At 41.7% G+C, this 15,567-nt stretch overlaps 1 protein-coding gene across 1 annotated transcript in view; it reads right to left on the bottom strand.

Annotated features, from left to right (window-relative positions):
* Positions 1–15,567, bottom strand: part of ZRANB1 (zinc finger RANBP2-type containing 1) — a 61,024-nt gene that overhangs the window by 34,460 nt on the left and 10,997 nt on the right. The window contains exons 2-3 of the mRNA XM_070945585.1: positions 12,071–12,172; positions 10,786–11,636 (exon numbers count right to left, since the gene is read on the bottom strand). Coding sequence (XP_070801686.1) covers positions 10,786–11,599 — 814 coding nt within the window. The 5' untranslated portion in view covers positions 11,600–11,636; positions 12,071–12,172. The remainder of the gene's footprint in view (positions 1–10,785; positions 11,637–12,070; positions 12,173–15,567) is intronic.

Raw genomic sequence — 15,567 nt, 5'->3', positions numbered from 1 at the left:
AAGAAGACAACCTTGAGGGTAAAGAGACGTAATCCAACCGATCCCAGGGGTTCGAAGGGAGGAGTTGTAAGGGCTTGGAGGACAAGTGGAAGATCCCAGGAGGGATAGCGATGAATGTGGGGAGGGCGGAGATTGGACGCACCCCTCAGGAAGGATCTAATACGTCGATTGTGAGAAAGTGGAGCGTTAGGAAAATCGGAAAGGACAGTGTCCAATGCAGCCACGTGCCTGCGGAGCGTGCTCGCCGCGAGGCCCTTATTGAAGCCAGAGTGTAGGAATTCCAGGACATCGGATGCTGAGGCTGAAGTGGGGTCAGAATGCCTAGAAGAGCACCAAGAACAGAAAGAGCGCCAGGTGGCATTGTAAATTCTTGTCGTGGAGGGACGTCTTGAAGCCTGAATGATAGAAATAACGCCTCCAGAAAGGTTGTCCTTGGTCAGGCGGATCCTCTCAAGTGCCAGACGGTCAACTGCAACCATTGTGGCTCTGGATGCAGTATGACCCCCTGGCTGAGAGAGATCTTGTGATCCGGTATCCGCCAAGGAGGGGCCATGGAGAGGCCCATCAGGTCAGCGAACCAGGACCTTCATGGCCAGTGGGGGCGACAAGGAGGACGTCCGCTTGTTCCAGGAGAATCTTCCGGATCACCCTCGGCAGGAGTGGGAGGGGAGGGAAGGCATAGAACAGGCCCCGGGGCCAGGGACAAAGAAGAGCATCGGTGTCTTCTGCCGTGGGGCACTGGAACCGGGAGAAGAAGCGTGGCAGTTGAGCAATGGTCGGATGTGCGAAAAGGTCGAGAATTGGATGGCCGAACCTGTTGGACAGCTCGCGGAAGAGGGACGGATGGAGGCGCCACTCTGCTTGATCGAGTTGCTGTCGGCTGAGCCAATCCGCTTGATGGTTGTCGGCCCCGGAGATATGATCCGCCATCAACGACCGAGTGTGGTGTTCTGCCCAAGTCAAAAGCTTGGTCGCCTCCGTCATTAAGGGCGAGTGCCCCCTTCGCGATTTACGTGTGCCTTTGCTGTTGTGTTGTCCGTAAGGATCCGAACATGTTGATCCTCCACGAGAGGCTGGAAGTGTAGCAGGGCGAGTCTGTGTTGTGGCCCCGCCCTCTGAGCCTGTCCCATCGGAGGAAGAAAGCTCCGAGCATGAGGAAGAGGAGTCAGCCAGGCCTCCCTCTCCAGGCCCCTCCCCTCTGGCATTGTCTCAAGTGCCGGCCGAGGGAGAGGAGACAGCTGATTCGAGTCAAAGTGATAATGACACATCATTCCTGGACGCACGCCTCCGAAGGCGTGATAAACGTTTGCAGCAGCTTGGGAGGCGTGCTAGGGATTAGAACTGAGTCACTGGACCACACCCCAGAGACCACACCCCAGAGACTATATAATAGAGAGTGGTGGTCAAGGATCTTTTGTGACGAACAAAGCAAAACCTTGGAGTCACTAAAGCCTCGTCCGGAACTGCTGGGAGGAATATTATTTCTGTTTGGACTTTCTTGAACGTTCGTATCTTATCTGTCTATTTGTGAAAATAAAGTAACTTGGCAGACGGTGTGTCTATCGCTGCCAAGTTGGAGATAAGAACTGGGTGCATTCCAAAGTGTTTCCTTAACCCTCGACTGGCTGTGTGTGTGTGTGTGGGGACGGGGACAGATCAGTCTGATCGCACGAAGCTCAAGCCAATTGATGTCGTTGGCCGCTTCGGCCTGAGACCAGCAGCCCTGCGTGACTTGTGTTCGAAGGTAGGCGCCCCAGCCCACCAGACGCGCGTCTGTGGTGACCGTCACTTGGGGTGGGGTATGGAAGGAACACCCGGAGAGCACGGATGGTGAGATCCACCAGAGTAGGGAATCGCGAACGTCCGGAGGCAGCAGGACCCAGAGGCCTGGAATGGAATCTGGCCCAGGGGACGATCGATATGCAAGATATCATCTTCCCCAATAGAGTCAACAGAAGGAATAATGGTATCCGGGGAAGCGACAATATCCGGAAGACCAAGGCGCGAATACTGAGACGACGGTCCTCCGACAGAAAAACCATCCCCAGCTGGGAGTCCAAGGTCGCCCCTAGGTGAAGGATCCGGGTGGTCGGATGGAGATGGCTCTTTTAGGTGTTTATCGTGAAGCCGTGCAACCGCAGGGAAGAGACCACCGTTTCGAGATCCCGTACTGCAAGCGATGGTGTCGACGACAGGATGAGGATGTCGTCCAGGTAGCAGTAAAGTCGTATGGAATCAGCTGGAGGGAAGCGGCCACTGTCACTAGCATCTTCGTAAAGACCCGGGGGGCCGACGAGAGTCCGAACGGCATGACCCGGTACTGAAAGTGGCAGTTGTCGTAGGTAAATATGAGGAAGTGACGATGTGCTGCATGGATGGGAATGTGCAGGTAGGCCTCTTTCAAATCGATGGAAGTCATTAGGTCTCCCGGCCGAATACAGTCCAAAATCGATCGTAGCGTTTGCATTTTGAATTGATGATATTTTATGAATTTGTTGAGTGCCTTCAAATCCAGAATTCCCCTCCATCCTCCAGAATTTTTGGCCACCAGGAAAAAGATGGAGTAGAAGCCGGACCCTTGATGACTCGGGGGGACCATCTCTATGGCTCAAATGTCCAGGAGATGTTGGATCTCAGCCGCCATTAAGTCCCGTTTTTCTGGGTTGGAGGGAACGGGACAACTGATGAATCTGGGAGGAGGGAGGGAACTGAATTCTAGCGTGAGGCCAAGGTAGACAGTCTGGCGGACCCACACGTCCGTAGTGGTTAGCTCCCATTGAAACCTGAATAGATGTAGTCAACCGCCAATGGGAGCCGAATGTCAGGAGTCACTTACCCCTCCGGAAGGGGCGGTTGGCCGAGCCCCTGTATGGTCTCTTGAAGGGAGCCTGGCGATGACCCCTGTCCCGAAAGCTGGACCTATCCTGAGGTCTGTAGAGCCCCTGGGAAAGGGGGCGGTACTGGTAGGACCCACTGGGTCCGGAATCTGACCGAAAGGGTGGCCGTCGAGAATAAGGTGAGTAACGGCGATCTCCCCGTCTGAACGAGGTCGGCATCACTTTCCTCTTGTCCTTATCCTCAACAAGGATGGGGTCAAGCGCATCACTGAACAGATTTGCCCCTTTGAATGGGACGGAAGCCAGCTGCCATTTCGACTTATTGTCCGCTCTCCATTGTCGGAGCCAAAGGAGGCGGCGAGAAGCGACGGTGGCAGCGAGGGAGCGTGAGGCGAACTTGGCCGCATCCAGGGACGCGTCCGCAGAATATTCAGCTGCCGCAACCAGTTTATTTATATCCTGGTGTAAGCGCTTGTTGTCCTGAGGGAGGCAATCCTGCAACTGGCGGAGCCAGATGAGGGAGGCGCGATTGAAGAAGGACGATGATGTAGCTGCCCTGATAGCCCAAGTGGCTGCCTGATTTTTGCGTAGAACAGCCTCCGCCCGCCTGTCCTCGGTGCGCAAGCCGTCCGCCACGTCGCTAGTCAAAACCGACGACGCCGTCAGCTGAGTCACAGGAGCGTCCACAGAGGGCAGTTGTAACATGTCTTGTAGATTAGGCACTGAACAGTATAATTTTCTATCCAGGCCGTTTGGAGCTGGCGAGGAAGCTGGCAAGCCCCATGGCCGCTGAATGACCTCCGTAAATAACTGAGGACAGGGAATAGTGTCTTGAGCCGCAGCCTGAACATTAAAGAGTCTGTCGGAAGGGAGGGAAGACGAGGATGCGGCTTGTTGGTCGGGGGGTTCCGCCAAATTTGTGGAGATCTTGGCCTTGTGGAGTAGAGACTTAAACAAGGCCGGGCGGAAGAGCTTAGTAAATGGAGGCCTATCCGGCAGGAGGCCCTCATCCTCAGAAAAGTCCGAGTCAATATGGTCCTCCTCCTCCCAGTTGGAATCCTCACTATGGACCGAATCTTCATAAGATTCATAGTCGCAGTAGCGGCTGGAAGAGGTAGTAGCCGGAGGCTGGTGCTGGTGCTGAGAAGTCTGGGTGGCAGTCGAAGGCCAGGTGCCCGAGGCCAGAAGGTTGGATATAGTAGCTGCTACGATGGACTGGACGTCTAAAGGTGTGTCCGGCCGGGGAGCATCCGTTTGTCGCAGTCCAGCCGCAGTTGGTGTATAAGTAGCAGAGGGAGTGGGCCAGCTAGAGGAGTGACGCGAGCTGGACCCCGCCTCAGGTTGAGAATATGCGGAAACAATTCCGGGCGGGGCAGGAGGACGAACGTCAGCCGCTGAAACGGAGGAAGGTTCAGATTCCATCAGTGGTATTGGAGCAATGGCCAAGGCCTTCTGCTGGGCTACACAAAATTGGCGCTGTAGGGCGCGATGCCGTCGTTGCTCATCCTTACTTGAATGTGAACCGCCGGTGGCGAGTTGGGTCGAGGAATACGGGGGAGCGGAAGCCGCCCGTGAGGACCGTGACCTTGATTTGGCTGTTTTCTTGGCAGGGGGAGGTTCCGCGACCAATTGCCCATCGGAGAGGTCAGGATCAGAGGACAGATCAGGGTTCGCCATCGGAGATGACACGGGAGAGGCCAGGTAAGAAATCAGGCGGGTGAGTATTTTTTTTTTAATTGGTCAGAAATATAAGGCAAGGTCACTAAGCGAAGCGCAGGTCAGGAGGAAGCGACAGGGATCAAAGGAAGTCACTGTGGTCGTAGTCAAGAAAGAAGTCGATCCCCAACGTCACTGAGAGGAACAGGGGGTCGCTAGCCAGGCAGAATGATGCTCCGGGAGAAGCCGAAAGGATCGGAGGCAATGGAGGAATCTGCGCATGCATTAAAATGCCGAGTTGAGCGATGGCGGGACTGGACCAATGCCGAAGCAGGGAAAATCCGCAGATCACTGTTCGAAGATCCCAAAGGTCTAGCAGCAGCCCAATGAAGCCAATATAGTAGTCTGGGAGCCGTAGAAAGGATACAGCCAGAACTGTAGCGTTGCCTGTCAAACCGCCGTTTGAAGTTTGGGAGGTAAAATGGCGGCGGCGGGAAAGTTCTCCTCAGCGCAGCGGCGGCAATGCAGGGGCGAGCGGCAAATCAGGTCTATCGGGGTGATGCCTCAGCGGGTCGATCAGCCTCCAAGACAGAACAGGACACAATCCGGGGGTCGCACAAACGATTCCACCGCGGAAGCCCAGGAATGCAAGAAGAAACTAGCCACAAGACACGTTAGCCAGGCACTGGGCTTCAGGCTAAGCGTTCTTCAAACGAGCTTCTGAGCGCGCTCCGGCCGGTAGCAGAACTCAGAAGCTGACAGTCCAAATTTAGCAGGGCAGATTACGAGTTATAACGAACAGAGTTCAGAGCGAATGTCAGGTAAGATAGAGGCAGGATCGTTGCTGAGAATTTAAACGGCCCCAAGCCACGCCGAGGCCTCAGGGTGGACTCACCCCCTCTTGCAAAGTCAATAGTCCAAGGTCAATCCGATGAAGACAGTCCAGAAATTAAGAGCGATAACGAGGAAAGGGAAACAATAATTGCAAAGCGTGGGTAGACAAAAGGGAACGATGAGAATTGACAGAGCAAGCCGAAGTTCAGTCTCTTCCACTCGACTGAGTGAACTAAACTGACATCAGTCGAGCGGAGGAGGTGGAACCGAGGCAGAAAATTTAAAATGACACACACTCAGTCTCTGACAAACTCAACGTGAACATTACCCATGCTTTGGATTCTCCAGGCAGCGCGCTGGAGAACCAATCCTGTCACTAGAACAAACGTTTTACTTCAGAGATTCTCAATGATTGGGGTCCAGTGGGCACATCTGAAAAAATGGTTGTTATGGTGGGTATGGCCCACCACAAAACATTTATACACTCAAAAGCAAAAAGTGCTTGAGTACAGCAACCATTTTCATTTTCTTTTGAGGACAATGGAAATACAGGCTATGACTTGAGGTTAATATTTTGCAAATTAAAAAATAAAATCAGATAGATTAAGCACCAAGAAATATTTTTCAAGCACCATTATTCTGATCTACATATTTATTTTCCATTTAAACAATTGTAGCCTAATGTTCAGACTTCATAAACTTCAGGTGGCCCAAAATGTTGCAACTGAAGTACTGACTGGCAACATTTTTAGGGAGTATATAAATATCTTGCTACAATAAGATGTTCTGAAAGACACTGAAAACCTGGCTATTCTCCCAGATCTTGGGGGAGGTTGTTCAATAAGTCCTGTAAGAATTTGTTTTGTCCTGTATTGTTTTTTCTGGACACAGAGCATCTGTTTCTCTATTATATGAATGAATATAAATAAACAAAAAGAGATTTGCTATTATTTGTGTTCACTATCCAGTTCCAAATAGGACCGTCTTCCGAGTAAGACCACTTACTCTCATATACTATTCTCTCAGGATTTTAAGCTTTTCATCTGACAATTATCAAATGCATACTTAGGGAGATGAAGAAAAAACGTTATCATAATGCCTCCAGGTCTGGAGACTCTTACTTCAAAGATGAGGCTAGCACTCTTTCCCTCAAGAAATGATGCTAAATTTTTATTAATGAAAGCTATTTGTATTTAAGCAGATTCATTGGCTGAGTTTGGTTTATATTTGTTTATTTTTACTGATAAGTTTTAATTGTATTTTAATTGTTTGTCTATTTTAATTGTAATTCTGATTTAATTTTACTTGATGTATTTCATTATCATTAGACACTTTAAGACTGTTTGAAAAGGAGAAATATAAAGTAAATAATTAAATTGCTGATGTCAGTTCAATTATTTTAACTTCTGGCTTACAAACTTCATATTATTCTGCATAATATACAACACATCACAACTGTTCTCACACCTCATCTCCCAATCTTCAACAAAATATAACTCGGCTAACAACAATAATTTAACCTTTGGTGATTCTTGGTATGTACATTTCTGCCATTTATTTAATATAGCTTTAAGTGGAGATCCTTCTCTCTTTGACACCAGATGATCTCCTTTTTTGAATGGCTCCCAGAAGTTACACATGATCAGAAAGAAGTAAAAATAGCAAACCCAGTTACACCAGAACTCCTAAAATCTAGGCTCGCCTTGACCTATGTCTGTGCCAGTCCTTGACTTCACTGCCATAAATAAGTATCTTTCCTGATACTAAATGAGTGGTTTAATTTGATCATTATTCTGATTTTACAGAAAAGGGGACAAGGCTGACTCAACAAATTGCTGCTCTGGTTCTTATAGTAATCATAATTAGTAAAGTATATGTCTAGGTTTTGTATTAATATACTTCTTGACTGGATGCTTCCCAAAAGTATCTTAATCCCAGAGCATGCAGGGTTTGGACCTGCTTATTCAACTATGGACCAGTACAGAATATTACATCATCTAGCCAAAACATACCATAACTTTCTAAAAGGCGGTCCTTGTGTGTTGCTTTCATAAATCCAGAAGTGCCCTTTTACTCTATACTACATGAGAAATTCTGAAGAAATTAGCTACAATATTGATTTTTGTTTTCTTAAATTGGCAAAAATCATTACAATCAGATACCAATATACAAAGGAAATCTTTTGCTATTATACAGTTTTAGCCTCATTGTTGTATAATCTATATATTAATTATATGGTGAAATACAAAAAATCTGTTTTCTAAACCAGAATTTCTCTATCTCTTGTCCATTGCTCTGTTTCTATTCTTCTCTATGTCAAGTGGATGCCCTGACGCCTGTGTAGGTGCCTCAAAGCATCTTACTACTGACATAGGGAACAGACTGAAATCAATTTCTTTTTTAAAAAATCTTAATATTTTCCAGAAAGGATTTCAAGTCCCCAATTAGCCAAAAGGTTAACAAGTAGATCTAATGAGTTGTCATAACCTTTAAGTGTACAGGCATCCACTTTCAATCATCTCCTCTCAGGATCAATCAAGTAAAAGATCTTTTTATAAGAGCCCAAACAACATGGTTTGCAATTATAAAATATACATTTCACACAGTAACAGCTCTGTACCAGCAACTGTCAGTTTATTTAAGGCTAAAGTGCTGGGCTCAATGTTACATGGGGCTTGGTTATAAATTTATAACAAAGTTTTTAGATTAGAGTTTATCCAATCCGCATTTTAAAGATAATAACATGGGTTCTTTAGTCCATTCTTAACTCCCTTAATTGACTAGAATTAGGCTGCATCTCCTTAGGAGCCTATTGAAGTTCTGTCACTTCAGATATGAGTTGAACGTAATATGGGGGAAGGAAACGTCTTTGGTCCACCTCATCTTACTAGATAGGTCTGAATCTTCCCTAAGAAGACAAATTCACTAAGAAGACAAATATTACTCTGGCTTTTCTAGCATTAGCTGGTCTTACCTTATAATGACATACATTATCCTTCAGTAGATGATCTGGGATCTAGATCTCCCAAAAGATAGTACCAGAGCTTCCCATTTCTATTACAACTCAGTAATCTACACCCATACCAACACACATGCTCCATTCCCAGATACTTTGTCAACATTTCATGAAGAAGAATCCTCACCTTGAAACAAATCAGTGAATTATCTATAAGGGTGAACAATATCAGTATGACCTATAAAAATCATACTTGTAATATGATCTGGTATAGACGTAGAATCACATACACTGCCAGAATACCATTTATACAATAAATGGAGGAAAGTACTCATAACACCAATTGTTAGACATCTTAAATTGCTCTTCATCATTTTTCTCCTACACGATAAATATTTAGGTATTTGCAGTAACATTTCAAATGTGGAATTGATCTGGTACCTACTTTACATGAGCAACTGCTTAAGAATTTTTTGTATAAGTACAGTTTTATTACTTTGAGAAAAGTCCCCATGTAACAACAAAAGGAGCCCTGTTTTGCAGTGTTTAAAATGCAGCATTGCAGACAAATTCTGCCCACTGCCTGGAATTTGATCCCGATGGGGTTCAAGGTTGACTCAGACTTCCAAGGTCAGTAAAATGAGGACCCAGATATTTGCGAGCAATATGCTGACCTTGTAAACTGCCCAGGGAGTGCTGCAAAGCACTATGGGGCAATATATAAATCTAAGTGCTATTGCTATTGGTACTGCTCAACTTTTCCATGAAGATTTTTGATACAACTCCTATTTTTCAACAAAGTCACAGCATTTATGGAGGGAAGCTTTGCACCCCTAGTTCTGATTCCAACAAAATTCACATATATAAACTGCTCCTGTATCAATTTAATTCAAAGTAATGCAAAAATATACTTTATTTACAATGTATTTACTAGACTGAACTTCAGTAGCATGGAGTAACCACACTGGATGGAAATTATTGATATCCGGTATGGGGGTTCTTCCAACAACCAATTATACTTTGGGCAAATGTGGTTTGGGAATAAAAACTAACAGAAGGAGAGTACTGAAGATAGGGGAAACAGCAACAGTGCCAGGAATAATAAAAAGATAGCAAAAATCAATGGTTAGAACATGGAAAAAATAACATTTACAGTACGGCCCTCAGTGCAATGGACTCCCTCTCATCTCTGGGGGGCTGGCTGAAAGTGCTGCCTCCCCAGAGGAGATGAACTCTTTCAGCAGGATGTAGAAATAGAGGCAAAATACTGAAAGGTTTGGCTCCTTTTCTGCACTTTGCCAAAGAAGTTTCCTTCTGCGGATGGAAGGGGAGCTGATCTCCTTCAGCAGGCAGTTCTTTAAGCCAACCCAAAGAGATGAGAGGAAGCTGAAATGCAAGCAGCTGAACAGAGAGTGGGCACAATAAAGATAAGGAGTACAGTGTTCCTCAGGTGGTTGGGGAATGTCCTGGGATGTCCAGCACAGGTCACTCACAATCTTTGTTCAGGGGCTGAAAAACCTGCTTGGATTTTGATAGGGAGGATTTTCAGCTCTTGAGCAGAGAGGCATCACAGTAAGAAAAAGTGCATGAGATGAGTCAGGGGTGTGAGGGAAGCCCTGGGAGGGCCAACACAGGCTGCTAAGGAGCTACGATTCCTGCTTAGATTTCAACAGGGAACATTTCAGCTCCTGAGCAGAGCCTCCCAGGGTTTGCATTCCCAGCCCCCAAGGCACTTCTCCATTCGCACTCCTTACCTGGGACTCCATCCACTTAATGACCTGAATGATCTCTTAATGACCACAATTGAAAGTGTTGGGATTGGGACTGTTAAGCAAAGCAGTCACATGATGTCTCACTTAACAACCACTTTGCTCAAGGATTGAGTTTCCGGTTCCCAATTGTGGTCATAGGTTGAGAATTACCTGTGTGTAAGGAAAAAAGGATTCTGTACTCATTCATACATTCTTACATCCATGATGGAAGATGTGCCATCAGAGACATGGCATAATACTACAGGCATCCTTAACCTAAAAAGATTGACTGCATCTATGCTAAACTACTTAAGGAAATACAAAGATCTTACTAGCGTGATCAGCATTTCAAAATAAAGTAGTATGCTTCAAGAGATACATGCCTATTTTTTTACCTTAATTTTTACCTTATGAGAAACATACATGCTTATGAATGCTTATGAACTAAAACAAATTCTAAAATACATCTTGCCATTTCAAGAACAGGATTTTAGATAGAAAATTAAGAAATGATCATGGAAATACAGTTAAGTTTCATTTTATAATTGCAGTACAACTCTAAATTCTTAACAAAATTTGACTATTCTTTTAGCAGAATTTCTAGTGTTCAAAATATATGTATCATTATGAATATTTTGATTTTGTATTTCTTTGCAATTATTGTAATCCTAGCTCTGTATGAAATTTGGCAATATGCACCTCAGCATGTATATGTTTTTCCTTTGCAAGTGAAATAAATAACAAAACTTACCAACACAAGCATTGAGAAACAACCAGTCAGTCTTCTTCATTCTGTTTTTTATTTGTTTTAGTTTTTTAAAATCAACTTCAAGTTCTTCTTTGCTGCCAACAGCTCCAGCCACTTCAATTCTCTGAAAGTCCATTTTCACTTCAGATTCTCGTTTAGCGGTGGGAGGTGACCTTCTTTGGCTATTTCCACTACTGCAGCTTCCTCTCCAACGAGTTCTTTCTTGCTCATTTATTATGGAAGAAGCCTGTTCTGTTTCTGCTAGTTCTATTGCTTCAATGTTGTTGGGCCGTGGGTGATCACAGACAACACATTTTCTGGCCTTAGCCCAATTCTCATATGTACAAACAGAACAAGTCCAGTGTTGTGTCCTTATGTTCAATTTATTTCTATCATTGTATTCCTCACAAGGATCCACAGAAAAAGAAGCTGGTCTTGTACCAGATCCTGAAGACTGGGGGGATTCTGTGGGGCTTCTGGTCCTACGCTGAGACAAGCACTGAGTACACCTTATTGCACGAGGCCAGTTCAAGTAAGTACACATTTGACATGACCATTTATTTGCACTTTCGACATTGTAAGATGACTTAACTCTTGGTCTTGCGCTAGAATCTGGACATATCAAAGGACTGCTGCCTCCTTCAATACCTGCAGGATCCCAGTCTCTACCAACATCACTTGAAGTACTTTTAAATGGATCTTCTGTGATAATAGTTCCACTAGGTCTCTGAGCACGACACATGGTACACTTGATCGCAGATGGCCAGTTTTCATATGTACAATACTCACAAGCCCATTTTATTCCACGATCAGTCATCCTGCACTCTTTGAAGTAAATTGTTTCAGCAAGAAATCTTTAAAGAGAGAGTAAATAGAATAAATTATAAAAAACCCACTCTTAGCTCTTTAGAAGAATTGCTAATCACAAAGCTTCTATCTAATCCAGATCTAATACTAAATCATAGCATACTATAACAAGCATCAATTCAAACATTACTTCCCTTTTCTTTTCTTACGTTCAATTTTTTAATTAACCATAGTACTTTATAAAATAAAGTGACATGCTGCATATCAGGAATTTGGTCATTTAAAGTCACATTAGTCATAAAGTCACATTAAGATTTATGACAACCAAGCTCATTTTATATATTTGTGTGTGAGCGCGCAAACACACACAATTCCCAATGAAATTTAGATACTGCCAGTATTATAGAAGTCCTCCCAAACATCAACTTGCAAACTTATTATACAATTAAAATATATACATCAAACGAATTTGTGTATTTACTTTTCTATAATGAAGTCTATTTCGTCTCCATGCTGTCTCAGATTTCATCCACTTCAGCAGGAACTACCAAGAATGACCATCAGCACTATGAAACAGTTTTTCCTGTAAACAATATGAATTTTTGTTAAAATCTTATTTTTACATATATAAATATACTGGACACATTCTAACTCAGTATGTTCAAATATTAAATTTTGACAAATCCTTTAATAAATTTGTGAATAAAAATAAAATAAAACAGCAGCAAATCTGTAAATGCCTATAGCACTCGCTGCAGTTTATCTTTGATATAGGCTTATGAAAAGTATTTGGAAAACATAAACAAAGCAGCTCACTTCTAACTGCCAAAGCACTAACATCTTTTACAAGTTGTTTCAATACTTTTGTTAGTTTATATATATAGTCATCCATTTTATATAGAACTCTGCACGGCTACTTTGCTATCTGGCCCATTTGTCACATTATCAGATTCAGATTAATTGAAAAAGCACTTCTATACTACCAAATGCTGCTGAACAAGAAGATGAATTTGCTAGCTGGATGTTTTTTTGTTGAGAAATATATATGCTTTGAAAACTACATTTAGTGGTGAGATAAAGTTTGTAACCCTTTTAAAAATACCTATAAATTGTGTGATTAGAGTTTCATTAAGGTTAAACAGGTTCTGATCAACATTCATGGTCATCGTTGAGAAAAGTATATGAAGCCTCAGATTTAGTTTTAGCAGAGCTCTTTTAGCAGAGCTGATTTCAACAATATGTTTCCAATATTCTTGCTTAATCCGATTCATCAGCTTGGAAGTATTTTCACCCATTTTATTTTACAAAACTATTTCAATTTTTCCCATTGTATCTTTGTATTTCTATGAACTATTTGTTTCAAGTCATGCCTTCATGCCACATCATTTTAATTTGTTTAATATCAAGGCTTGATTATTCAAAAATGCAAGATTTCTTCTCCTTAAGCCAATGCTTGTTGGTTTAGAATTGCTCTTGAACTGCATGACTCACTTTCATTTACATTTTAGTCGACTGATGGATACTTTGAAATTCTTCTGTAGAATTTGCTGGTACAATCCAGAATCCACTGTTCCGTCAATGCTTGCAAGCCAAACCAGCCCATGCTATAATGGTGTTTGTTAAGCAGAATCTTTTTACCTGTTTAAAAGAATTAGATGGAGTTCTTGTAGGTCACTGATGTGCAAACTTACAGATAGCGGTCATACACTTTCTCTCACCACTATAGTCTTGCTAGCCTTCAAACATACAAGTGAATTATCTTCTATATAAATATTAAGCAAAAGAATCCAATGTAGATTTATAATACATACTAAATTAATCAAGTGCTTCAAAGAATACTTGGAGAGGGAGGGGAGAATGTAACTCACTAGAAGTTACTAAACTGTTCCAGAAAAGCATTTTTTTCTTTTCTCATAAACATTTATTTCCAAAATCTTAGTTTTAATTTCCATATTGACTGCAGCATTTTACTAACCACCTCTCTTTATTAGTTTGAATATTATTATTTTTTCATGATTAATTTTAAATCACAATGAGCTTTTTATTTTGAATCAAAAGGGATAAATATTTACAATAAATGCATACTGTCACAACCAACTGTATATGTTATATATTTACTTAATGGAATTGAGGTAGTATATTTGTTCAATGTTAAGAAGCACTTATCTCAATTAATTGGATTTGGAGCAGACGCGGTGGCTGTAGCTAACTGAATTTGGCTGAACCCAAAAAATTAAGTGTATTCAGACCTGGTTTCACTTTAGCTGAGTGATTACCAAAAAATCCCAGGGTTGTAATCTAGGGTGAAATTTAAAAAAACAAGAAGAAAGTAATGAAAACGTAGTTATTATTATCAAGAAAACTACATAAATATATCCACAAACTCATTAGGAGCTGAATTAAACAAGATTTGTGTTTATGTGTCTTTTAACATGGCAATGGTATGAATACATGGAGATGAAAAATAAAGTACATATAACCCCTAAAAGGGATTTCTCTATTTGATACATTTAATTTCAATGATGAACACAGCTCTAGGCAACCTACATATCAAGATTAAAAAAAAATAGAAAAAGATGATCACATTATCATCATCAAAAATAAACAACAAAGAATAAGTAAAGAACAGTCTAATGAAATTATGTTCCTTTTTCAAAATGTAAACTAAACAATCAATTGATATTTGATTTGTATGTCTGGTATTAAACTTTTATAACACTATGGCCAATCCCTTGACATAAATAATATTTTTGCCATTTGCTTTAGTATTACACTTCGATTGACTCATACTCTGGATAAAATTCAGCAGGTTTATTTCAAATGTGCTTCAGAATTAAAGACTTACTAACATTAATCATTAATCTGTCACAAACGTTGTAATGCTAACTAGAGTTAAGGCTGAAAAAGGAAGAGAAAGGGGAAATTCACAAAAGATAAAAAAGTGAATGAATTTAGTCTATTTAAGGGTAGTTCTTGATTTGCAGAGTAATAATATTTTATTTATTTTCTTCAAAGATTTATATAGTCACCCCTCATATCAAAATCTAGGTGGCTCCAAATCACTTTGTAAAGAGCCAACAATCTTTCTGTTCAAATCTCAATACAATTGAGCTGAACATGAACTACATTTATCATGAAAAATAGTCACTGTTATATTGGTATTATATTGTAAATTATTTCTTTAAAACTTTATCAAATCAAGGTTCTAAATAGCAGCAATAATATATTAATTACATGATATCCTAGTATAACAGAACAATGAATGACTTTGAAGATCAATGTGCACTACACATTCTGAACATTCTAGAGACTGACTTATAAAACTCTAGAATCTTAACAAGAGGAACAGAGATGTCATGAATGTTGTATGTGATAAAACATCTGGAAGCAGTAGAATAAAGCCTTTTTTGAAACTATTAACAATTTAAAATATACTTCTGTAGTAGAATAATAAAAGTAAATAATCATCTTTAATGGTTTGAAAGTTGTTTATAAGTACCTAAACTTGAAAATGACAGAGCAAATAAGCCACTCATTTAAAGACTTATGTATACTGAAATTAAGAACAGATATTCTTATAGAAAACTGTTTGTAAACAAAAGCAGACTTCATACAGTTGACTTAATTTAAATGGCTCAATCACTGATGGATTATCCTCTGAGTATCTCCTTCCTCCCAGGTATTCAAACAACAAAAGCAGTGCAGCTTCTCCCCTCCTCCAGCTTACATTATTATAGCCACAGTCACACTCAGGACTTGTGAATAAATGACTCCAACAGGGCTCAAATAACATATTATGTTCTAACAGAATTGCACTGAGATATACTAACATACATCCCATTAAGCATATATGTAGTTCACTTGTTTTTGACCTAAAATGATGTGTGAACACTGCCAATTGTGAAAAAGATAATTAAATACAAAAAATGAACAAATCTGTTAATTTTTTTTAAAAAAACATGATTTTCTATACACATT

Source organism: Pituophis catenifer, unplaced genomic scaffold (assembly GCF_029215685.1).
Source record: "Pituophis catenifer annectens isolate HBS135680 unplaced genomic scaffold, rPitCat1.0.hap2 SCAF_6, whole genome shotgun sequence".
NCBI classification, from domain to species: Eukaryota; Metazoa; Chordata; class Lepidosauria; order Squamata; family Colubridae; genus Pituophis; species Pituophis catenifer.
Note: the sequence above shows the minus strand (reverse complement) of the source record. Positions and strands in the feature narration are given on the sequence as shown.